Genomic DNA, 26019 nt, shown 5'->3' with positions numbered 1-26019 from the left:
TTGCAACCATTGTAACTGAGCCACATCACCACACTGATAAATATTAAGACCACCAAACACTTCATCTTGGTTTTCAGGGTTTGCTTGACGTAAATGTTGATAATTACTAGTAGCTTCTGCTCACATATTTCATCGTAAACTTCGACACGTACTTTTTCAGACCAAATCCCATGATTTAGTTTATTTTCCTCCTGTAGTTCATTAAAATCTTGAATATTCAATCTATGCCGAGTTTGGCCATTAGAAGCAGCACAGCTAGTTGGTGCTAATACGAGAGCACTGCCGTCACTGTAAGTTTATTCCGTTGTATTTACAATCTCATTTATAACTACTGACCTTTTCCTACAGCTATAACAATGTTTTGTTTGCAAGATAAAACTAATGGGACACGTATACAAACACACGTAGTAATGTTCTTTAGGTCAAAAATATTCAATCATGTTCAAACTGAAACCAAGAATTAATCACGTACTTAAAAAATGCATAACAAGATGATTAAGGGCAACAATATTGGAACAGAACCGGTATAAGTCATAAAGAAATAATGTCACTACCAAAAGCAAACTTATTTGTATTATTATTTAAATTAACTGAAATTTAATTTAAATTTCATTTAATAGTTCATTTAATCCTGGTCACTGTCACTAACTTTTATACAGTTCACCTTTGTACTGTACCGGCTCACCCCTTGCTTTGCTGGATACGTTCCACGCACAGATCTGTAGTCTATGTGGACGGGCAAATGCAAGGTTAAAAGAGGCCGCCAACCTCTTAAAAAAAAAAAAATTATTTCTCCTTGGGGCCTTAGCTAATGGCATTAAAAAATGTAACAGAAACGACACCTGCTTTACATAATAATGATTAAGCCTACTGTTGCATATGTCATAGGTGTCAATAAATAATAAAAAAATTAAAGATAAATAGCCAAACCTGATCAAGCTCTGCTTGGTTGGGCTTGGGTTTCTTAATTTCTACACACTCTTCGGGCGAATAAAGTCTACGTTTCATGTCTTTGTTGATCTCTTGTTTTGTAGCTTCAGTTCTCTTGTTGTCTAGGCTGAAAAATAATAACGTATAGATGTTTTAATCTACTTTATTGGCACTATGCTAATAATAAGTAGAACCTCACTAATTCGAACCTCGATAAATTGAAAACCTCTATAATTAGTAATGTTTGTCTGTTCCCCTAAGAAAACCTCTAAAATTCTAAAAATAATATACCCATAATTCGAAGTGATTTTTACGATTGATGCAGCCTCTACAATTCAAATTTGCACATACTTGAGCCTCTACAATTCAAATTTTGTTGCTATAATTTGAATTGCTATCTCCAAAATTTGAAGTCAACCTCTACATTTCGAACTGTGTCACCGTAAGAGTCTGTAATTCGAATTTAGAACAAAAAATACGCCTGTTGAAACATGAACTGACGCTCTTATTGATGTTCCCACAATGTGTCCATTCTCCGTTCTCTCAAACTCTCTACACTTAAAACTGGGACCACCATAATTCAAATTTTATTTATTCTGACCTCTATAATTCAAACTCTCTATATATTAGTGTAGCCATTTTAAATCAAAATATCTCCATTACCTAAAAAAAAACTCTTATAAGTGTAAAACTTGCTACATATATTGAATTTTGCTTCCGGAATAACATACCAAAAGTCCTCGAAAAAAAAAAACTTGTGCTACGGCCGCCATCTTGGAAAATGGCGTCTAAAAATAAGTTTTTCCCCGATTACTCAAAAACTATTAAGAACATTAAATGTAAAGAATGTCTCGCCAAAGAAAGAGATCTACAACTTTTGTACAAGAAGTAATTCGATATAATTAACCGTTTAGCCATAAAATGCAATATTTAGAAAATAAATTTAAAAACTCGTAATATACATTAATTGTGACTAGCTGCTGGCCCGTCCTACGTTAGGGAATTGAGGAGTCAACTAAAACTTAAGTTATGTCAATATTTCTATTTCTAATCCTAGCAAAGTTTAAGCGGTTAAACATTTATTGTAAACAAAAAGCTTCCAAGATGATTTAAAACATGTAAACATTTTATTTTCCTATTCTTTCCTCAAAAAGTCGAACAGAAAAATAATTTGCATAACCTTTCCTTTGAAGACTCAATTTATATACATCAGTGGTTATAGAATCTTACTCATTTCCTTTAATCAATGGCAAAACCACAGAATGATCAACTAACCTGATGGTTAAAACAAATTATATTGCTCTAAAACAAACTTAAAATTTTAAAGACAGCTTTAAAAAATAGATTAGAATATCTAGCATTTTACCAAATATTTAAATACTCTGTCATCCTCTTACCAAATAAATGAACGTATCAATGACTATAGCATTACACATAGTATGAATAAGTCAACCCTATGCATGTCATTATTATCCAAATGCTGAATTTGTGTCACACAAGCTTAATGTTAACAGCTGTTACGTTAAGCAAATGGTATTATACCAAAAGTTAGTGTAAAATGTTAGCGTCGGCTGCTAGACTTTAAAAAAATTAAAACTTAATTTCCAAAAAAACTGGGACCCTAAACTAAAATTATGGCTTCGACATTCCCTAGTTCTTTTCCTTTCCATTTATATTTGCTGTGGCATTTGAAATGTTACGCTGCTGGTGCTTTCGTTGATAGACTACCATAATAATCCCATACTGAGTTCATTATGGCAGAAGGATGGGATTTGGTATGTATGTATTATTTAACTACTGGAATAACATAAAAAAGGCCCTAGCAAAAACACCTATGCATTGGCAATTATCTTAGTGAATGGATATTGAAATTTACCAAAGGATTAAGACATTAAACAGGGTGTTTTTAAAAGAATGCCGGGATTTCAAACGGTCGTTGCTCGGGGACTATTCAAGATAATTAAATGATTTCAACGTCAAATTGAAGGGAAAAGAATAAAGTTTTTTTCTAATTATTTGATACAATTCGGAATGACTTAATAAAATTCAGATTTTCATCAATCTTATATAAGCATGAAACTGGAAAAGTTTGTACGCTTAAGGCGATCGGTGGGTTTGTCTGATGTCTTAACTTAATCTTTTTCGGCACGACTCTATATTTTATAGATAACATCATCAAGTGACCCATTTAGGTTTGTTCAACTGAAGACTTCGCCGGGCAATCGATTTTTTCGGGCTTCTGATGCAGAATTGTCGGATTTCTTCGACTATGCCATCGCTTGCTTTAGCCGGCCAGGTGAATGTCTTTTCAAAACACTTCGGTGCCACGAACTCAGTAAACCAGGTTCAAGTTTCTTTATCATCAAGTAGATTTAAATTTAGTTTAATTTAGCAAAACAATATATATTTAAACAATGCTAACCACAGATTGCAATCTGTGTCTTCTGTTGTGCCGTAAACTGTCGTACTGGCGACTGGCGTCAAGCGTATGAGTCACAATAGCGGCACCACCGCGCACCTGTTTTGCCCATGCCAAGGCCAAAGTTTCCTCCCTTGCCACAAGGGAAATAAAACTTAGTTATTTTAACTTCAATTTGACGTATAAAACGTTTAGTTTCCTTGAATAGTACTTATTTATAATCATTTAAAATCCCGGCATTCTTTTAAAAAACACCCTTTAAATAAGTGGAAACAGTGTATGTAGTAAAAGTTAAAAATAAACCCCTTTAATATAATTAATTATCTATTTAATTCAAACAATTATCATTGTATCCTGTTACATAATTGTCCCAACCTTATTCATCATCAGACTGAAGTTCTACTGCTTGCCAAGAGTTTCCGCATTATTATTATTATGCTAGTTTATTATGGTTGTTTAGTAACGACATTTAATACCCCCGCCGCATCATACCTGCAGACTAAGCAAATTTCCATTTGACTAATTAGATTTACACTGAAATGTCTACTTAAAATTATAACATTTATTCCCGATTTAAATAGAATTATTTTTACAAGTACGTAGGTTTGCTGCATCAGGGAGAGTAAAATTGTTTTTTTTTTTTTTTTGTAAAATGTTAATAGTTAGTAAGAAATAACATTTTCCAAATTCGATCAAAATATGTTCGATAACAATTTTATAAGAATTTACCAGCCGACCTGTGCGAAGCATTCACACAACTCTCATACCACTTAATTGGGGAACATATAATTTATTTTTGTAAAACAATACAACCGACTTCAAACGCTCTAAAAAGAATGAAATTCTTGATTATGATAATTTCAATAAAGTAAACTTTTGTATTAGGCATGCTCACGTATTTTAAGTCGGCGCGGCTCTATGATGATTTTTGATACAAAATTGAAAGAGGGTGTCCATATTGCAGGTGACTATCTATAACTAAAGGTGTTAATCTGCATGTCTTTTTCATAGTTATGCGTTAAGTGTTATTTTATTACCGTAATCAGAGATCGGCATTAGAGTGGTATTAACGATTATCTTTAAAAATCGTATAACGCATTTAAATGTTTTTTATTTGGAAAAGTAACGTTTTAATACTAAACTAGCTTCTTTTCCCTATCATAATATCAAACTAAATTATTTTCCTATTCATATAGAACATTTGTGTGTGTTATTTTCATAATGCATTTATTCTGAAGTAGGCCTAAACATAAAATACAAGAAGATATTTCCTTTAATATATAAACAAAACAGTTCAGTATGTTTTTTTTATATATTTATGTTAAGTTATCCAGCTACAATTTATTAATTTTCAAAATACACACACAATATTTAGTTTCAATCATATTTGCAGTTTAAGCCGCACCGACTTGAAATACGTGAGCATGCCTAATACAAAAGTTTACTTTATTGAAATTATTTCATTCTTTTTAGAGCGTTTGAAGTCGGTTGTATTTTTTTACAAAAATAAATTATTTCATGATTTTTAGTGACTGTATAAGTTTTTATATATTAAATACTTGAGGATTTTTGATAAGCAAAACTGTTTGACACAATCAAAAGTTCCACAGAACAATCATTATTTTAAAACTGCTTGAGTCACCTATTCAGGTTACATAATCAATGGGTATGAAAATAAACATTTTTAGATATTCCTTAAGAAGGAAAGAGTTGTCCATTACATTAGGCCTAATGAAAAACTAATTGTCTTTTCTAGATACATTGACATGCCAGACATCATCGTTTCCTTCAATCGGTGTACTTCTACATTATAAAAAGAAATACAGTAACGTCTCAAGCCTTATGGAATGAAAGTTATTCCTCAGCTACCAGCACTAAAAAATCCCTCAAAAGTGGAAAATTGGTCGTTAACACGTATAGTACCTTTGGAAAATATTATATAAAAGATAGGTTCAGCTTAAAGTGGTGTAAGTCATGTAGGGGGTTTTGTTTGCTCAAGATATAGCCTAGTCGAAATTGCAAATCATCTTCCTCTAGGACTTTCCAAAGCAGGCATAATAGTATTGATATATGATATAGTAACTGGGTAGAGAATATTAATAAACATTCCACATCTGCAAATAAAATATGCATATGAAAGATTGGTTCAGCTAAAAGTGGTGCAAGCCATGTAGGTGGTTTTGTTTGATCAAGATATAGCCTAGTCGAAATTGCAAATCATCTTCCCCTAGGACTTTCCGAATCAGGCATAATAGTATTGATATGATATAGGCCTAGTAACTGGGTAGAGAATACCAATAAACATTCCACATCTGCAAATGCATGTTTAGTAATTAAAATATTTATCACTTTTAAGACAATTGACGATTATGCACTGTCACACTTCTTCGGTCGTGTAAGGAATAATTGCATTTAATTTATATTTAGACCTGTTTTACGAATGCTTTGGTTTTCACAATACACCTTTATTTGTCAATATCATACAGCTATTCACTGAAACATATATGTTTTTGTAAGTCAGAATATTCAATACGGTACTAATAACAGAATTACTGTATACTAGGGGTCTGCGGGTCAGACTTTTTTGGTTCAGGTCGGGTCGGGTCGGGCCGATAATTTTGGTCCTTGGGTTTCGGGCCAAAATCGGGTCAAGCCAAAAATTATTAATTACCGGATTTTTTATATTTTTTTAACTCCTATCTGTGTTTTTAATATTACTTGAAAATAACATATGGGAAAAAATGTATTTATGTATATTATTTCATGTTCATAACTTATTTACAGCTTAGAAGTTGCCTCAACTGCAAGAAAGAAGAAAATAATTTTTTTATCAAGCCATTCTTTCCCATTTTCATAACTGTTGAAATATCTAAACAGCTATATTACAACAAGTTTGTAATGGAACTTAATATAAAAGGATCATAAACAAATCAATTAACCTTATCACAAGTTTAGGGCCTGTGGACTGGCTTCAAGACTGCAAGCAAGAAGAAAATAAAAATTCTATGTTTCCACCATGCAATATGAATCATTCATTCCCTGCCTCCTTACCTCCTAAGTACAAAAACCTCACACTTACAATAGCATTATTAGTTACATCATCATAAATAAAGAATTATCTATTATTGGCATTAGTAGGCCTACAGCTTTACATAGGAATTATTTTTTATAGGGCCTAAAATAGTAATAGCAACATGACAAGTGGAGAACTCATTGAAGAAAAGATATTGTGTAAACTAATTTACTATAACTCTAAAACAGTAAAAATAGCACACATACATTGTTTATGGTATAGTTATAGTAAAGACTGTAAAAATGGCATATCATGTCATAGGTACACAGTTATAGATACACAGTTATAGGCACAGTTATTTATAGGTATTGCAAGAGATCCTAAAACAACTGATTTTAGCTAATAAATGAAAAGAATTAAAAATCCATAAACTCAAGTCAAACAATATCACAATTATTAGGTACCCAAAAAGGAACTCTTAATATATAGAAAATATTATATTAAATAAAGAGAAAAGAAAGTTAAATGCTAATTTGGCAACATAAGCAGACAGCAGACATTATAGTGCCCTAATTAGCAACACAAATCAATGTTTTTATACTGTAAGTCAATGTTTTTGAAACCGTAGGGTCTTTTTCTCGGAAGGAAGGGTAGTAGAATGTAAACAAAAAACCATGAATCACTCTCACAGCCGGGCCCGGGGACACTCAAGGTTACAGACCCTCCCCCTCCCCTCCCCTCCCCTCTTACACAACCCGAGCCAGGCCCGGGGACACTCAAGGTCATAGACCCTCCCCCTCCCCCGCCCCTATTACACCACCTGGTTGTTCCAATTGCTGACAAAATGCAAGTAACGAAACAAGGAAGTAGAGACAAAAAGATATATTTTCTTTATTCAAAAATATAAAACTGTTACAGATAATTTATAAAGAAATTAATTCATGGTAGTTTGTGTCTTGTAAATATTGTATTGGATCTTAGAAATATCTTTTTTGAAACTCTATCTAACCTAAGAAAAAAATAATTTTACTGATGAAAACTTTCATAAAATAAAATTATAAAATATTTAGGCCTAACCTCTTTGTAGACTTGCTGATACTTGATACTTAAAAAAAAAATGAAATAGTGACCATACAATGCCTAACCAGACGATCAGAAGTGTTGTTTTGTTTTGTTACTGAATGACAAAAAGGACAATAGGAAAATAAAAGAACAAGATACAGATCTGTACACTATATCAGATATTTCTTTTGTTTATAATTTATTATGTAAATAAAATACTAAAATATATTTTAAACTAGGTATGGAATAAACAATAAATAATTAAAATGGGACCTCTGGATAAATAGTCTTTCTTTTGACTTCGTTTTCTTTGCACTGTTGAGTCACGGCTTTTGTTTTGTCAGTAGACGACTGGCTCTGGCTAGTGACAGTAAGGCAATTGCTCTGTTGTTTCTTTGTTCTTAAACGTGAGCAAACTTAATATTTAATTCTAATTTTAATATTTTAATTCCTCTGTAATAATATATATAAGAGTGTTTCTTTGAAAATTACTTATTATAACTTTAAAAATAATAATAATTTTTTTTGGCCCGACCGATCTTGGCCCGAACAAATCTCTGACCCGACCGGTCTCTCGGGCCTTCCGCTGGCCCGACCCGACCCGAAAAAATCGGGGACCCGCAGACCCCTACTGTATACACAAATCAGGTCAAACGTTAAAATACATTTTTTATAGTAACTAAAACAAAATGCATTTTTCTCAATGTAATTCAAAGGCTCCATGGCAAGAAATAGTTTATTGATCAGTGAAGCAACTGTTTTATGAAGAAATGTCTGTAGCTTCATTTAAATGGTTTCAACTAACAGCTGTAGGAATGTTATTATTATTTATTGCCTTCTCTGCACAAATGTAAACAATCTGCACAAATGTAAACAAAACAAATGTTGAATATTTAAGGTTTTCAGAATATTTCACCGAAACAAATATTATACTTAAACATAATATATAAGGTACCAAATAGAAATTCTCCTGGTTATTTTGGTGGTGGAACCACACTTATCGGTAAAAGAATCACAGAGAAATTGGTGAACATACATAGAAAAAAAAAACATCGCCACAAACAAATTGAGAACCTCCTTCTTTGTTGGTAGTGGGGAAGTCGGTTAAAAATACAGTTAATACTGCGTAGTTAGTGCATCGTTGGGTATGGGACCTTACTTCAGGAAAGGTGAGTTTACATATAGATAGTTAACTTTTTCAAAATATAATAATATTAAGTTATTTCCATTTTTACTATGTTTGGAGTAATAAATGGCCATATCCGATTTGTTCTTTCACGGTCACAGAAATGCAATCGTTGTCGTCCACAATCACGGCAAAATCATGAACATTTCCTGCCCCCGTGTAGACGTCATCATTGTCTTTTGCGGTAACGGAAACGTGATGTTCAAAAACCAAAACAAACGTGAGGTTCACGGAAACGGCAAAATCACAAAAATCTTCTGCGGCCATGTAGACATTATCATTGACTCTCGAGGTCAATGAAACATCATCGTCATCATCCGTGATCGCGGCAAAATCATCAATATTTACCACTGCAGTGTAGACAACATTCTCGTCTCCCACAGTCACAGAAACGCCATCATAGTCTTCTGCGATTGGGGCAAATGCAGGTTTTAGGATTGCAATCTTCTACCGGGCCGGGGATAAAATATAATAAAAATACCAAAATCGCTCCAAAAATCCCGGCTTTTCCCCGGTTTCTTCCAGGTCACTCAATGTTACATTCAATGTTTTTTCCCGGTTTTCCCAGTTGGTATACACCCTGAAAACATTAATTAACATTTAGACATTAACATTAAACATTATCTGAATCTGAAACAAAACTCACTTTTCTTGCTCCTTGGCTTTCTCCAAATATTCTGTTAGTTCTCTTTTTACTTCTTGTCTGATTTCCTCCTCTTTATCTTTCCAATTCTTTTTTGTTTCATTGTGCTTTAACTTTTCTTCTTTTAGTTTGTCCTTGAGCTCTTCAACTAGACTCAGGAGATTCTAAAAGAAACATTGAAGCATGGATAAAATTGAAGGCTAGAAGTTGGAAGGTTGGTAATTAGAGGTAGAAAGATTCCTACCTGAATGGGAAGTATTCACTCTGGCATAAGAGAAAACAAACTGTGCGACGTACACAGAAATTAAATAGGCTATGACATATTCTAATTTTTGTATACTAAGTTTTTTTATGTTTCTTGTACTGGAAAGAACTTTTCTAGTCAGGTTCTGTCCAATTTAAATCTGGTCACACATTTGCTTTGATTAGACAGACCATTCATTATTTGATGGAACCTCACAAAAAAAACCCTAAAACCTCACCAACTCGACACCCAGTGACAGGAAAGTCTGTGGACCTTGACAGTCAACAGCTGACATTTAGTTTTAATAGTTGAATATTTGACATTTCTTTGAAGATTGTATACTTAATATTTAATAAAAATACTCATGTAAGTAACCAACTTATTTGTAAAAAAGTCTTATGTATTCATATTTATTAAACCCGGATTAAAAATTTCAATGTTCTGGAAACTTGAAATCCTATAAACTTGACAACATCTGGGTTCACAGAATGTTGAGTTATTGAGGTTTTTATTTTACTGTATTTATAAAATTAGTAACTTACAAATTGTTGTCATTTTCTCAAGATGCAACAGATCTGAATATTCTACTAAACATCAACTAATTATCTTTTTAATTTTGAAGATAAATGTTTCAAATCAAAGATTGACCCTAGTTTAATAAATATAATAGATTTTGTATCAGTTTATGAGTGACTAAGATGCGTAGGCTTTTTGATGGATTACCTCATACTGTTCTTGTTTCTGTTCTCGTTCATTTTTGTTTTGTTCCTCAATTATGTCCTCTTGCATAAGCTCATTGGCTGAAACAAAGAAAACATATTTGGTTCCAAACAACAGGATGTCCTAGCGTCCCATTTAAATATTATCGAACACAACTTCAAGTTTTCCAGTTTCAAAATTTAAAATTTCTATATGTCCTCAGGCAGTTTATAATAAAACCTACCCCAGCATAAGTAATCTTTTCTCATAAAAGCCTATAATCCAATTTCTTGTAAAGTTGATGTGGTGTCTCCTAATAAAGATGAAGCTATACAAAGTTTGTGTATTAATTATTTCATTCATGTTATGGTGCTGATATTTACCTTTAGGCTTGACACATGAGTCCCACCGTATGAGAGTACTGCGATTGTGTTTGACAATCTGAGAGAACACACTCTGTCGTATGTCCCGTTTGTGCTGCTTGGGCTTCCGTTGCTGCACAACTATGTGCTTGGCAATGGCTGATGCCTTCAAAACACAATCAACATATTACAAATACTGAATTTAAATTAAAAACTATAAACTTTTATCAATAAAACTTTATTTATGTTGACTTGTTTTCAACTAAGAAATTTATAAAAATAAAAGCTTCAAATAAGTTATTCCAAAAACATTGAGTTTTAAATTCTAGATGGACTGTGCTATGCTTAAAACCCCCACCAGAATTTAAAGCTGTACATATAAAAAGTAGAATCTCATGGAGTAGAATTTCGATCAACCGTGGTCAATAGACGCCTCTTAAATTATGTTACATAACCTCAAAAATACCACAAAAAGTTTATATGACCATTTTTATATGCAGTAGGTTCTACCTTTATTGTTTTTATGTTGAAAATGCCTGCCTTTTTATTATTATTTGTAATAGTCATACTGATGATGTTAATGTTGTTTTTACTATCAGCTGTCTGTTTTTGTTTGTCCAAATTTGTTCATTATAAAGATTTATGAGAAATACTTTTGCTTATTTTTATAGTTTAAATTAGTTTTTTCGTCGTAGTTATACTTAGATTATTCCTAAACACCTCCACTTGGGAGAATAATTCAAGAGGTTATGGGCCCAGCATCGTTTTATGTACATAACAGTGTTAGGAAATCTAGTCTACTATGCACACGGTAACAACAATTTATTCTGACGTAATTTTCTTTCTCATGAGTATTATTTCTTTGGTAAATCTTTCGATCGAGTTTGTCCAGCTCTACAAATGGAATATGTGAAAGGTATAAAACCATTGAAAGGAGCAGAAGATTGGCCGACGTGGAAAGATCGAGTGTTGGACGTTCTAGAGTTGTTCGACGCAGTTGATATCGTCGAGGGAAAGAGAGAAAAGCCTACCCTCTCTGATCCTCCGACTAAAACCGAAAAGGGAGAACTTGAGAAATTCAACAAATCCACCACTCAGGCAAAAATAGTCATTTCTCAGAGCGTTATTGATGATCTACATCAATGTATTTCTGGAAGATTATCAGCTAAGAAAGCGTGGGACATTTTGGTTAAGCAGTTCGATAACAAATCAAATCAAAATTGCATTTATTCCGCCAAAATATTTACAAAATACATCATGTTAGTTCCATACAAAAATGTTTACAATATTGTTTGGTTTTTCAACAATATAAAATTTAATATAAACATAAAAATATAAAAAAGTCAAGATCTCATACACAAAGTGCCTTGTATTCGCCATTGCGTGTTGTTGCCACTGAGTTTTCGCTCTCGTTTTATCCGCGATTGATTACTAAATTCCTTATGGTATTTCGTATTTTTTTAGAAATGTGTATATAACAGTAATCTTCATGTATTTTATTATGCATGAATATTTACTGAATAGTGTCAAATTGTGTTTATAAAAGGTTAAAGGTTGTATTTTTCTTTTGGTTGTATTTTGAGGTTTTCCGTTTATTTATATTATTATGCCCCTAACACGGTCACGGGGCGATCGTCGTCATGACTCGCGGTCACGGGGTTATCGTCACGGTCACGGCGCGATCGTCGTCATGACTCGCGGTCACGGGGTTATCGTCGGTATGACTTGCGGTCACGGCGCGATCGTCGGTATGACTGGCGGTCACGGCGCGATCGTCAATAGGACTCCGCGGTCACGTCGTGATCGTCGGTATGACTCGCCATCACGGCATGATCGTCAGTATGACTCCGCGGTAACGGCGCGATCGTCGGTAGGACTTCGCGGTCACGGCGCGATCGTCGTTATGACTCCGCGGTCACGGCGTGACTGTCGGTATGACTCCGCGGTCACAGCGCGATCGACAATAGGACTCCGCGGTCACGTCGTGATCGTCGGTATGACTCGCCATCACGGCATGATCGCCAGTATGACTCCGCGGTAACGGCGCGATCGTCGGTAGGACTTCGCGGTCACGGCGCGATCGTCGTTATGACTCCGCGGTCACGGCGTGACTGTCGGTATGACTCCGCGGTCACGGCGCGATCGTCGTCATGACTCGCGGTCACGGGGTTATCATCGGTATGACTCCACGGTCACGGCGCGATCGTCGTCATGACTCGCGGTCACGGCGCAACCGTCGCGGTCACGGCGCGATGGTCGGTATGACTTGCGGTCACGGCGCGATCGTCGGTAGGACTCGCGGTCACGGCGCGATCGTCGTCATGACTCGCAGTCACGGCGCGATCGTCGTCATGACTCGCGGTCACGGGGTTATCGTCGGTATGACTTGCGGTCACGGCGCGATCGTCGGTAGGACTCCGCGGTCACGGCGCGATCGTCAATAGGACTCCGCGGTCACGTCGTGATCGTCGGTATGACTCGCCATCACGGCATGATCGTCAGTATGACTCCGCGGTAACGGCGCGATCGTCGGTAGGACTTCGCGGTCACGGCGCGATCGTCGTTATGACTCCGCGGTCACGGCGTGACTGTCGGTATGACTCCGCGGTCACGGCGCGATCGTCGTCATGACTCGCGGTCACGGGGTTATCATCGGTATGACTCCACGGTCACGGCGCGATCGTCGGTAGGACTCGCGGTCACGGCGCGATCGTCGTCATGACTCGCAGTCACGGCGCGATCGTCGTCATGACTCGCGGTCACGGGGTTATCGTCGGTATGACTTGCGGTCACGGCGCGATCGTCGTCATGACTCGCGGTCACGGGGTTATCATCGGTATGACTCCACGGTCACGGCGCGATCGTCGTCATGACTCGCGGTCACGGCGCAATCGTCGCGGTCACGACGCGATGGTCGGTATGACTTGCGGTCACGGCGCGATCGTCGGTAGGACTCGCGGTCACGGCGCGATCGTCGTCATGACTCGCAGTCACGGCGCGATCGTCGTCATGACTCGCGGTCACGGGGTTATCGTCGGTATGACTTGCGGTCATTATTATATTATTATATTATATTATATTTGTTGTCATGAGAGCCGAAGCCCCCTGACTGCATACCCGGTACCTATCCTTCAGGACATACCCGGGCCCCATGATGTAGGCCGAAGCTTACGCATCAACCTTTAGCACATCATGGGCGGATGACTTAAGGTCATCAGGCTCGCCGGCTATGACTTGCGGTCACGGCGCGATCGTCGGTAGGACTCCGCGGTCACGGCGCGATCGTCGGTAGGACTCCGCGGTCACGTCGTGATCGTCGGTATGACTCGCCATCACGGCATGATTGTCAGTATGACTCTCGGTAACGGCGCGATCGTCGGTAGGACTCCGCGGTCACGGCGCGATCGTCGGTATGACTCGCGGTCACGGCGCGATCGTCGTTATGACTCCGCGGTCACGGCACGATCGTCGTTATGACTCCGCGGTCACGGCACGATCGTCGTTATGACTCCGCGGTCACGGCGTAATCGTCGAAAAGACTTCGTCTCCTGCGTTCGCGGACCTATCGCTCGCAATAACGGCGTTATCGGCACTCGCGAAGCGGAAAAATCACCGACGATCGGACCAAATCCCATCCCGAAAAATTCCCGAGTCAAATGTAATCCCGTCCCGATAATCGGGAATATTTTTTTCCCGAAAAATTCCCGAAATTTCGGGACCAGTCCATCCCTAGAAATTTCGAATAGTTTTCGAATAAAACAGCCGGCATGCTTGCTTAGGCCTTTATCGAAACTCTTTCTCATGCCAAAATATCAAAACTTTAACCATTATTATCTTTGAAACGGTTAGGTTAATGAAAAAAAGCACTAGAGTAAAATTGTCTTAACATTACATTTCCTAACGGAATACATAATAAAATACAGGGTGTTCCATAAGAAAAATGAAAGTTGGCGGCTACATTGGAAAAATAGCGGCTAAAATATTTTTTTCGACTTGGCTTTAGATTTTAAAATAAAAATTCCAAGGCACTTACCATCTAACTTTTTTTATATCTCTTATAGTATTCGAATAAAGCAGCTGGCACGCTTATATCAATCACCCTGTATAGGACAATTTAAATTTTAAAAAAGTTGTCCGGATGTGTTCGTAAAAATTAAATATAACTGCCTTTTAACAACATAATCAAAAAATTTTCAGCCAATTCATTTAAAATCTGAATCTAAAAGTATGATTTTTTTGAAAATTGTTGCAACCTTGGTTGAACAAAGAGAAGAACAGCAGTCTGCTTAGTTTTAATATGGTTATGCTTATAGTTATGCTATTTTAACAAAACAATTAACTGTGATTTTGCCAAAATGTGTAAAGCTAAAAACTGCTGCTTTCTCTAATTGAGAGATTCACCCTAAATGCACTGTCATTTTTAGCCACTTAATAATCAGAAATTCGCCAGAGCTATTAGGCCTATCACAAAACATATAAGTGCAGAGAGGGCAACAACAAAAAAGGTGAAGTGAAGTAACCCATAGGGTTTGATGCTTTTAAACTACAGTAGACTCCCTCTAGTTCGGCCACCTCGGGACCGGACCACTGGCCGAACTACAAAACGGCCGGACTAACCGGATGTAGTGCATTTTACATAATCAAAATACAAATAATAGTATTGCACAATCGTGATATGTTAGGTCAATAACCTTGGTTCAGTAATAAAAACTGTAATGTTTAAAATCACGCCTACTCAAGCAAAACAAAAACTACACAACACTGTGTGTACAGCATTAAATCACGTAAAGAACAAAACAATAGAAAGTCTAGTACTGCAAGCTACTGCTACCGTAGTCAGCATAGGCTACTACTACATGTTGTTTCAGAACATAAGAATGTTGATAAAAACATTAGACAACTCATAAAACAGCATAAAATCATAGTACTTAGTCTTAAAGATAATAACGACAGTCGTAAAATAGGGTAAAGATAACAATGGATGATGTAAAACTCTGCTTATTCTTTCTTCTTTGTTCTTCTATTCTTTCTTTGGTTTCATCCACACATTCAACAAGTTGCCATGGTTACCAATCACCCAATCACAAACTTTTGTGAGATAGCAAGTAAGTGCACAGCAGACATCAGTTGTGTAAAGAGCAGATGATTGTCAGTGCAAGCGAATAGCTTGACCTTGAGCTAACGATGGCTATTTCTTTGTTTTGCTTTAATTTATTTTTATCAAATAATCCGTGGTGTTTCCAAAGCAATAATGGGGGAACCTACCGCATAAAAAAATGGTCCGAAATATTTAATTATACACTGCATTTCAACATATTAGACCAACGAACAACTTTTATAAAATGTTCTCATATTTTTGAGGTTATGTAAAATAGTTTTACATAGGTAATATGCAACAATCCACCCATAGAAGCACCTGTCAACTAAACTGACATGAATTGTTTACTTCTATGGCCGGAAACTAAACATTAAAGTTGAATCATGTCGAAGCCAATTCACCCATGACGATATGACTTGACCCCCTGAGACCAGGCCGGACCATCCGGCGGCCGATCCAACAAAAGCCGAACTAGAGGGAGTCTACTGTAAATTAATATTTAGAACAATTTTTTGAAGATAATTATCACCCAAAAAGATCAAATTCATTTTAAAGGTACTTTAAATATTTGTTACTTAAGTAAATAGTTGACTGTTTTTTACTTTCTCCACCTATACCATATATGGAGAAAGTATTGTTTTCGTCAAAATTTTTGAGTTTTCAGGGGACCCAAAAAAGTGGTTTTTGAGGTGATGTCTGTGTTCACAGTTCACCTGTAGTCCGATTTTAATGAAATTTGGTATGTAGGTACTAATCCATGGTATCTCCAGGCGTTTCAATTAATTTTAAATTTTGATTTTTAATGTCAATTTTACCATAAAATAACGGAAAAATTATATTTTCTCAAAAATGGCCTGAACGATTTTGATGAAATTTAGTATGTTGTAGCCCTTTAAATTCTGAACAAAATGGTAGAGCTCCCATTACTGTAAAAATTACGGTTCAAAAGTTATTGTATGTTATTTTCCCATAAAAAACCCCGTAAAATAAGAGAAAATCGTAGTTTTGAAAGAAACCGGTTTAGATTGAAATTAGTATGTGGTAATACTTATAATTCTAAACAACATAGTGCAACCCCCCATTTCTGTTAAAATTATGGTTCAAAAGTTATTGTAACTTATGTTATTTCCCCATAAAAACCAATTTAAAACACAGAAAATGGATTTTTTGAAGAATAACTGATTCTGATTGAAATTCTTCTGTTATGGTCCTTATAATTCTAAACAAAATAGTGCATCCCTTCATTCCTGTTAAAATTACTGTTCAAAAGTTAATGAAACTTTTGAGATTTTACCTATTAACTACCATAGTTACTCTCATCGCTTACCCATGAAAATGGTTGTTGACAAGCTAATGGGAGAAAGTATGTGTCAGATTGCTGATACTGTTTATTAGTTGTTGGTTTCAATGGTGGAAGTGACTTACCTTTAGCACATGCTGGGTCTCTTCACAGAGCTGATAGTCTGAGTTGACATTAACAATCATGGTAACACTCTCTTTGCCTGTCAGAGCGTGTTTGAACAGCTGAGTCAGCTTCGAGTCACGGAATGGGATCATTTTGCTCTCCATGTTCATCTGGTTCTCTCTGAAAAGTAACATGTTGGATGTTGGATACCAAAACACTAGGCCTTTTAGAAAAATGTTTAGTTTTGACTTTTGAGTAATAACTGATCTGACGTAGGTACCGTATGTAAATGACATTCATTATTTCATAGCAAATTATTAGAATTTTACTTTCACTTCGCTGTTAGCCTCCGGATTATATTGAATATAAGAATTGGTGTAAATACCTGCTTCGCCCCTTTGATTGTAATCCAAATGGTTGCAATGTGGCAACACTCGCAACTAGTTTTAACTTTCATGAAGTCATCTTCAGGCGTCAAAGGATGTCATCAGAAGGTCGTCGAATCACATATAGACACATACATAGACACAAGGAACACGAATATTGAGAAGATAAACAACAACAAAATAATGGGACATTAACAACGAGTAGAAATAATAAATAAAACTGTACAACGGTATGGAGAATGATGTGTCACGTCCGGGTGGATGTCTAAAGTCTAGACTTACTTGTAAATATCCTGTTTTATCGTCTCAATGTTTGTGTTCATGTGCCTATGTACTATATGTGATTCTACGACCTTTTGATGAATGTCAAAATTCTATAACAAAATTCTGGTTCAAAATTTTATAACAAAATTCCAAAAAGCATAACAGATGAGGTGTCAACAAAAAAATTCAAAATTAAATTGAAGCAGTACCTCATCAGCAAAGCTATATATTCTTTCGATGAGTTGTAGGAGGTAATGTCAAATTTTGCATAGCCTATATTGTTAATTCTAAGAAACCTTTGTTTTTCATTTTTCAATACCTGTATATTTGACACTATTTATGTATGTATTGTATACTACTAACAAATAAAGATTATTTGAATTTGAATTTGAATTTGAAGTGATCATGACATCCTTTAACGCCTGAAGATGACTTCTTGAAAGTTGAAAATAGTTGTAATATTACAGAAATTTGGATTACATCAAAGCAGGTATTTACACCAGTTCTTAGAATTTTATTAAAGAAACCCATTTTCCTGTCAATGGGGCAGCAAACATAACTACTCATTAAACCTAATTTTTAGGGATTGGTCAGTTGTTAATTTCAGTTGTCAATTTACCGGTTTTTAGAAAAAAAACTAGGAATTGACATGAAAAGACGGTATTGGTTAGTTGTGAAATAATCTATTGCCTTATGGCAATAATAGTTTTGTTGAGTACTTAAGGTCGAGTGAAGTAGTTCCAAGTACTTCCTTTCCAGGAAGTCCACAAAAATTACACCTTCCTAGCCGACACCGTTTGCATGCATTTATTGGGTTGGGGGGAATTTGTATGCCCCCACTGCATTAACTCCAATTTCGTCTTGCAGTTCACATGTTTGACCCATGTTTCGTCGCCAGTAACGATGCGATCGAGTAGTGAGTAACCATCTTTATCATAAGCGTCCAGAAACGTTAGGGCTGCAGCCATTCGCTGATTTTTGTGACCTCGCACAAAACTTGAGTTAACCAAACTTTTCGGTTATGATCTCGTGCAACAAACTTCGCAAAATTTGTGGAAAATCCATAGAGAGATCCGTAGAGAATTTTCGAGTTTTACGGACTTTGGCATCGACTTTTCCGACAAGTTCAGCAGTCACAATGCTGGGTCTTCCACTTCGCTCTTCGTCGTGAACATTATTTCGGCCATTTTAAAGTTGTATGACCCACTGACACACTCTCCACCTTCAGGAATAATGTTTTCCCCATAACCTCCACAAAATTGCCGATAGATTTGTATCAGTTTACAGTTTTTTGCAGTCAAAACCTTATAACTGCACGCACTTTACAGTTCGCGGCATTTTCAATTAACACAGACATTTTAAACTGTCACAGTAACTCAACGGAGTACAGCAGAAACCTCTCACTAGCACGGCTAGATGCCTACTGAGCTGCATAACAAACTAACTCCAAGATGGTCGTTCTAATCCCGTCCCTTGCGGATACAGACAAAAACGTAATCTACTTCATTTGTGTGTGAGAGAGAGAGAGAGAGCATATTACAAAATCCCCACATGGCCACAACAATACAATAATACAAATTTATAAATGTAAACATTCCCTTCTTTAAAAATCTTTGCTTTTACCTGTCTTCATATAGTTTTTGTGTAACGATTTCTTTTTTGTTGTCCTCTTATTTTGTTTCATTCACCTAACTCTTTCTTTTGTGCTTGTCTAACCAATTAACCCCTTTAATTTGAATTTAAATTATGTATGTGTGGAACTTTGGACGCTAAAAACTGTTATTTTTTATGAAGCTATCTTTCACCAGAAGAAACGTATGCCATATTCATACATCCTCTACCAGACTTTCCAGAACATCATGTGTGGCAACAGAAACTGTACCTTAATTAAAATCAAAAGTCCTAAACATTAATTTTTTGTAACCAAAATTAAATTAATCATCCCTTCATATACAGTCCGCTTTTTTTTGTAAAAAAGCCTTCTTAGGATTACGCTACATCTTTGGTCCACTCACGTCGGATTATTGATTAACCAATTCAACTAATTATTTGGACTTTTGTTGAAGATTGCAGACGAACATAGCCTCATTTACTCTCATTATTGTCGTTCACGCATATTGCGTACTTTCCCTCTACCTCTCTATTTATCTCTCTCACTCTCTCGATTACATTAGCCTATCTAGGCTACTCCAATAACTGAAAGACTCTCTGTGACATGTATAGCCATTTTTAAAATATTTTATACCAATACTGCAGTGCTTATATTTTTTGTTGATTGGTTCCGAGTTTGGGCCTACAAACTGTTTAAATTGAACTAGCATAATTAATTTATTTTAATGTAACGAAGTGAAATAACTTTTGTGTCCTGTGTATTTTGACTATATTTTTGTTCAATTTTGGCTCCTGTTAACCTAGGCCCTATTAAGGTTTCTACCTATGAAAGACTAACCAAACAATTCAAGGTTGGACTTGGAAAGATTCAAGAAAATATAGTTTCAATAAGTGAAAGTGCTGAAACAAACAACCTATCTTCTGTGCAAATAAAATCACTTCATAGCTATTTAGATGAAATCAGGAAAAAATGAGACAATTTTGAACTGAATTTTAGACGCGTTTTAGAACGAAGAACTTGATGACATTATTCTAAATGATGACCAAAACACTATTGGTGAATTATGTATACATCTTTGTAGTACTATAGAGTCACTAATCCCTGTTGACGAACCTCAATCTCCCTCTCAACAAATGGTGAATAATTCCAATTGTACAGCTTTCATGCAACCTGTCCGCCTACCACAAACCTTCTCGGGAAACTCAGCCGAGTGGATAAATTTCATCAATCTTTTTGATAGCGCTGCACACCTCAACACATCTCTGTCTCCAGTATCGAAATTGCAATACCTACTAAGTTGTCTAACTGAAGAACCTCAAAATTGAATTAAAAACCTAAACATTAGTGAATCTAACTACGAAATCGCATACAAATTGTTGCACGATCGATACCACAATCACAGACGCTTAACTGCTTTGCATTTAAATGCTATATTGGATCTTCCCATTGCCACAGCTAAAAATGCAAAATCAATATGTGAATTTCTAAATCATTTTCTGGAACATACACAATCACTTATTCAGGGTGTCTACTACATTCTGGATAAAAAATTCATGGACAATTCCCGTACATTTAAGGACACTTTGCCGTAACCTTTGACGGTGTCATTAGGCCTACCGAATAATTTTCCTGATTTGTCAAACTGTATTAATCTTGTTATTCACTGTAGTTGTAACAGAGAGAAAAGTAAATAATAATAGATAAGAGTTAAAAATTTCAAAATAGAAATTTATTGAAAGTAAAAAAACATAGGCCTACCTAAACTTTAGGTAAAGCTTTTATAGTGTAACAGAGAAACGCAATCATTGTCTCCTCCGATAGCGACAAATATTTCCATCGGTCACGTAAACTTCATAACATAGCTTATCCGATCCAGGAGGTTAGGTTCTCGACTACTTTTGAAAAAAAAATCTTTAATGCATATTGTTACTCAATTCTTAGTACAAAATCAAGGTATGGTAAGCGGCTATTAATAAGCAATAAGCACAGAGTAAGATTATTGTATTTTCATTTGCAAAGTTAATATCGACACATAGCAATCATTAGTTGTTTATCTTAGGCTCAATTACATTTTCTTAATATATTTTACAGCTCTTTCAAGAATCAAAATACCCAGGCCTAGACCTAATTATTTAGGAGGGCCTATATAAACTGAGTAACAAACAATGAGGTTATAATAGCAGCAAAGTCACTATCATCATTCTAGTTCATAAGATTTAGATTGCTTAAAGCATACAACTCAATAAATAAATATATAGGAAACAAAAAACATTGAAACCTGAATAGCCAACAATATAAGACAAAGATACAGAAAATGCAATGAAATAATTTGAAACCAAGCATAGGCCTACACAGTGATAAAACATAAATGCAAACAACAATGCTTGTGGTTTTGTCAATTGAAAGATAAAATGTCCATAAAAAAGGGGTTAACTTACAAAATAAGACTGTAGATTATTTACATGTTTAATATGAAACCATAAACAGTTAACCTCAGCGGTATATATATATTTAGACACTCATTTCATGTCAATTGCATATCATTCATCCTCAAGAAAAATTCAAAAAATCTTTTTTCCCGTTTTTTATTCAATTTATTCTGTTTGAATTTTCAATCAACAAATTTAGGTCATTTAAGACTATATGCAACCCAGCAGACGCACAGGCAGAGTTCGCCTATGTCTGCTGATTCCACAAGACCATTAATTACAACTAGCTACAAAATTATAAGTTTTTTATGTTCGTTTTGCTGTTTTAGTATAATTCAACATTAAGTTCACAACTTTGTTATTTTTTTTCTGTTTTTAGCGAATTTCCCATATAGGGAATAAGCTATTACCGTAGTACTCATGGTAAGACCTGGATGCAGGACCGATTTTTTTTTTCGTATTGAGGTCCCTAGAGGCCAAAAACACCATCCATTCAAATTCATATATATATATATATATATATATATATATATTTATATATTTATATATTTATATATTTATATATTTATATATTTATATATTTATATATATATATGTGTCCGTTAGCACGATAACTCGAGCAAAAATGATCCGATTTTGATGAAATTTGGTACAAACGTGTAAACCTACGTTTATTCGAACGAGTTCGCGATCCAGCATGATCGGACCATGGGAACGGGGGTTTACGGGGGGTTTTATGGGATAAAAATAGGTTTTTCCCATTTTTGACCCAAAAAACATAAAATTTAGCAATTTCTTTCCAAACCATTTTGTAGAGCTTAAAAAAACAAATAATTTTGTATATTGAAGCGTGATTATGCGCCTAATGGTTACGGAGAAAATTCCAAAAAATTATAAATTTAAAATTCCCATGTTATTCTTATGGAGAATAAGTAAACGGTTGTAGTTTGCTTGTTTATGAACATATTTTGATCAAATTTGGAAAATGTTTTTATTTCTTACTAACTATTAACATTTTACAAAAAAAATACAGTTTTACCCTCCCTGATGCAGTAAACCTAAGTACTTGTTAAACTAATTCTATTTAAATCGGAAATAAATGTTATATTTTTAAGTAGATATTTCAGTGTAAATCCAATCAGTCAAATGGAAATTCGCTTAGTCTGCAGGTTTGCTGCGGCGGGGGTATTGATTATTTTATGTTGTAAACTTAATATTATAGTAAAAAGGTAAACATTGTACTTTGTAGCAAATTTGACGGAATAAATCATTCATTCATTCATTCATTCATTCAGTTTTATGGCACTAGGCACTGGCCGCGGCAAATTGAATCTTCAAGCCCCAAGTAAGAAGTGAAATTTAACAGCCATTATAAAGCTATTATTTTCATGATAAAATAGGTTTGGGATCTAATAATAATTACCCTAGTAATAAAAAAAGAAGTTGTAAAGGAATAAAAGTGATACAACTTTTATGAGCTAGCTGCTGAGTCAACAGTTCTTGGAAGTACTTGACTTGACACTTGATTGTCATGATAAAATATTAATGGGTTTGAGATTGCTAATGGGATTTTTATTGCATAATTATTCTAGTAATAAATTATGAAAATGTAAACAAACATCTGATAAACCTTTTATGTGCTCCTAACCAACTAGCGATCAATAAAATTATGGCCTATTAAAAATTTAAGTACATAGTCTGGCATTTAAGGACAATTCCCGTACATTTCATGGCCAATACAAATTTAAGTACAATTCCCGGTTTTCCCGGATTTCCCGGTTGGTAGACACCCTGCTTATTGCTTTAGAAAGTGACATCACTACCAATGACAATCCCTTTCCGGTCAGCTCATTTGCTCCGTAAACATGACCGAAATTTACAGCAAAAACTTGAACATTACCGCTCATTTAAATCATGTGAAACTCATTCGTTGCCATCTGTTAAAAAAATCATTAAATTTCTCAATGAAGAATGCCCAAACATTGAGGATGCTAATCTACAACTTTTTGTCACAAGGCTAACTCAATGCCTGCCCTCACATCTAGTAAAAATCATTCTAAATCAAGCACACGCTATACTGCACTTGTGAGCACAGATGATCGCTCTACAACTGTAAAGACATTTCTATCATGCTTTGCCTGTCAGCAAACCGATCCCAAACTCAAACAAGTGTAAGGTTTTTGCTAAGAAAACTCCAAACGAGCATTACAAACTTGTAAATTTTTATTTTCGGAATAAATTTCCTATATTAATAAAAAAAAAACTTAAATATACAACTTACCTGATAATTGTAAAACATCGACTTAAGACGTGAAGTGAACAATTGATGTTTTGTGATTCCTTCAATCTAAGACCAACATTCAGAGTCTTTTTCTGCCTTTCTGCTCCAGCCAAGTCACATATAGCGAAGCTGTATAAATAATAAAGGATGAACAGTAGACTCCCTCTTATCCTAACATCAGTTTAACCGGACTACACCCGACGGAAATGACATCTCTTTTACCGGACAATTTTTATCAGCACATAGGTTTAACCGGACTAGATCGGCAGGAAGTGGGCGGTACTGAAACGACTGTTCCCGTGGGAAAGATTTTAGACCAGTGATCATGTCTCTAAACACGATGCTCTCCTAAATTTAAGTCAAATACTGTATACAGTATAAGACGAGAAGTCCGGATAAGAGGTAGTCTACTGGAATGTTTAAACGAATATTTTTTTAACTACAATATAAACATTATCTTAACCTTATCTGAATTAAGAAGTTATTTCTAGATTTAATTGATTAATAATAGAGAAAAGATTTGTTTTGGAAGAAATTATAAATACAGAAAACTTTGACTTTTTGTCCTAATTAGTAATCACTCGTATACTGGATGTACAAGGTTTGCAACAAAGCAAATATACTTAATTAAGACCAACTATAATACCTTTTCTGCAAAGATTTAAATTTTAAAACACCGTTTTGAATTGTTAATAAGGATACGAAAAAGTCCAGCCGAGTTTAATCTAGTGACTCTTTTAATAAACGCATGTATTTAACCGTAGTTTCATTAGACAAGTGTTTTTTTAGCAGGAAAGTGACAGATTTTCTTAAAGACTGTCTACATCTCATAACATGTCTAGAACAATAACATGTTACGACAATTGGTTCAAATTTAGAAAGTGTTGTGTAGGAGAGGTTTGAAAAATGCAAATGACCACCATATGTATCACCTTTCCTTAACTTAGGAGAGTAGTTTTAACTTGTAAACTGCTTAGTTCAATGTTGTGTTACCTGCTAACCACCACTCGCTCAGGGTGTTCCACATTAGGACTCTTGATCAGTTTGATGTTGAATATACAATGAGACCTGCTGGACCTAGTGTTCATCCCAGTGGCTGCCACTTGGAGATTTGTCTTACCAAACATCAATACTTTGTACGCCTCCTCCTCCGACTCGACAAACACGTGTTTGAGTCCTGGAATTCGCAAAAGTGACAGTGAATGTCATATGTTCAGTCCAACCACCTTCCTATAATTTGACAACTGTTTCGCTACCAAAGTCTTGCAATAACCCCTAAAAAGCCAGTGTAACAGGTCTCTGGTCTAGCAAAGTATAGCATAACCTAACTCAAATATTAGATAGGCCTACATTTTTCCATACCCCTATCCCATACAAGTAACGTAAGCATTATTATGGTAATACATAGATGTGTATGGGCTATTTTCATTTGTAGTGAGAAGAAGGCCTATCTTGGCAAGACGTATACTATTTAAACATGTTGCAAATTTTGTAACTGTTATCCTAGTTCTTCTGAAGAAGCCTACTTAGAAATCTATAAGTATAAAAGAGGATGTTTGTATATATATATATATATTTGTTTGGCAGTGATAAACTCAGACACCGCTGAACCGATTGCCACGAAACTTGGTACATACGTGTAGAATTTCATGGAATAGGTTTATACACCATCAATTTCGTGATCCGTCCAATCGGCTGTGTCCCAGTGGCTCTGGAGTTTCCCATGTTAACCTTATGAGAAATGGAATTAATGAATCTTAACAGGTGTTTCAATTAAACAAGTTGGTTCTGTTCTATGATGTTCAATAGCATTAAAGTTACAAGGATTACCAACAGGGTGCAGCACTATTATTTCTTTTACATTTATGACAACAGCTATTTGCAACCAAAAGGTGAGTGAGCGTAGCGAACGAACTTCAACCTGGAGGCGAGTTAGCGTAGCGAACGAGCTAACCTGAAGGCAAGTGAGCGTAGCGAACGAGCTCC

At 35.5% G+C, this 26019-nt stretch overlaps 1 protein-coding gene across 2 annotated transcripts in view; it reads right to left on the bottom strand.

Moving 5' to 3' along the window:
* LOC129005279 (kinesin-like protein KIF20B) overlaps positions 1 to 26019 on the bottom strand; it is a 155222-nt gene that overhangs the window by 76182 nt on the left and 53021 nt on the right. For both annotated transcript variants that reach the window (XM_054434120.1, XM_054434121.1), the window contains exons 8-14: positions 25027 to 25210; positions 24034 to 24162; positions 17082 to 17241; positions 10580 to 10724; positions 10221 to 10297; positions 9257 to 9417; positions 931 to 1057 (exon numbers count right to left, since the gene is read on the bottom strand). In XM_054434120.1, coding sequence (XP_054290095.1) covers positions 931 to 1057; positions 9257 to 9417; positions 10221 to 10297; positions 10580 to 10724; positions 17082 to 17241; positions 24034 to 24162; positions 25027 to 25210 — 983 coding nt within the window. The remainder of the gene's footprint in view (positions 1 to 930; positions 1058 to 9256; positions 9418 to 10220; positions 10298 to 10579; positions 10725 to 17081; positions 17242 to 24033; positions 24163 to 25026; positions 25211 to 26019) is intronic.

This window comes from Macrosteles quadrilineatus, unplaced genomic scaffold (assembly GCF_028750875.1).
Source record: "Macrosteles quadrilineatus isolate MER2022 unplaced genomic scaffold, UCM_ALF_1.0 Scaffold_19__1_contigs__length_3004403, whole genome shotgun sequence".
Classification (NCBI taxonomy): Eukaryota; Metazoa; Arthropoda; class Insecta; order Hemiptera; family Cicadellidae; genus Macrosteles; species Macrosteles quadrilineatus.
The sequence above is the reverse complement of the archived record's forward strand: the minus strand, read 5'-3'. Positions and strand labels throughout refer to the sequence as shown.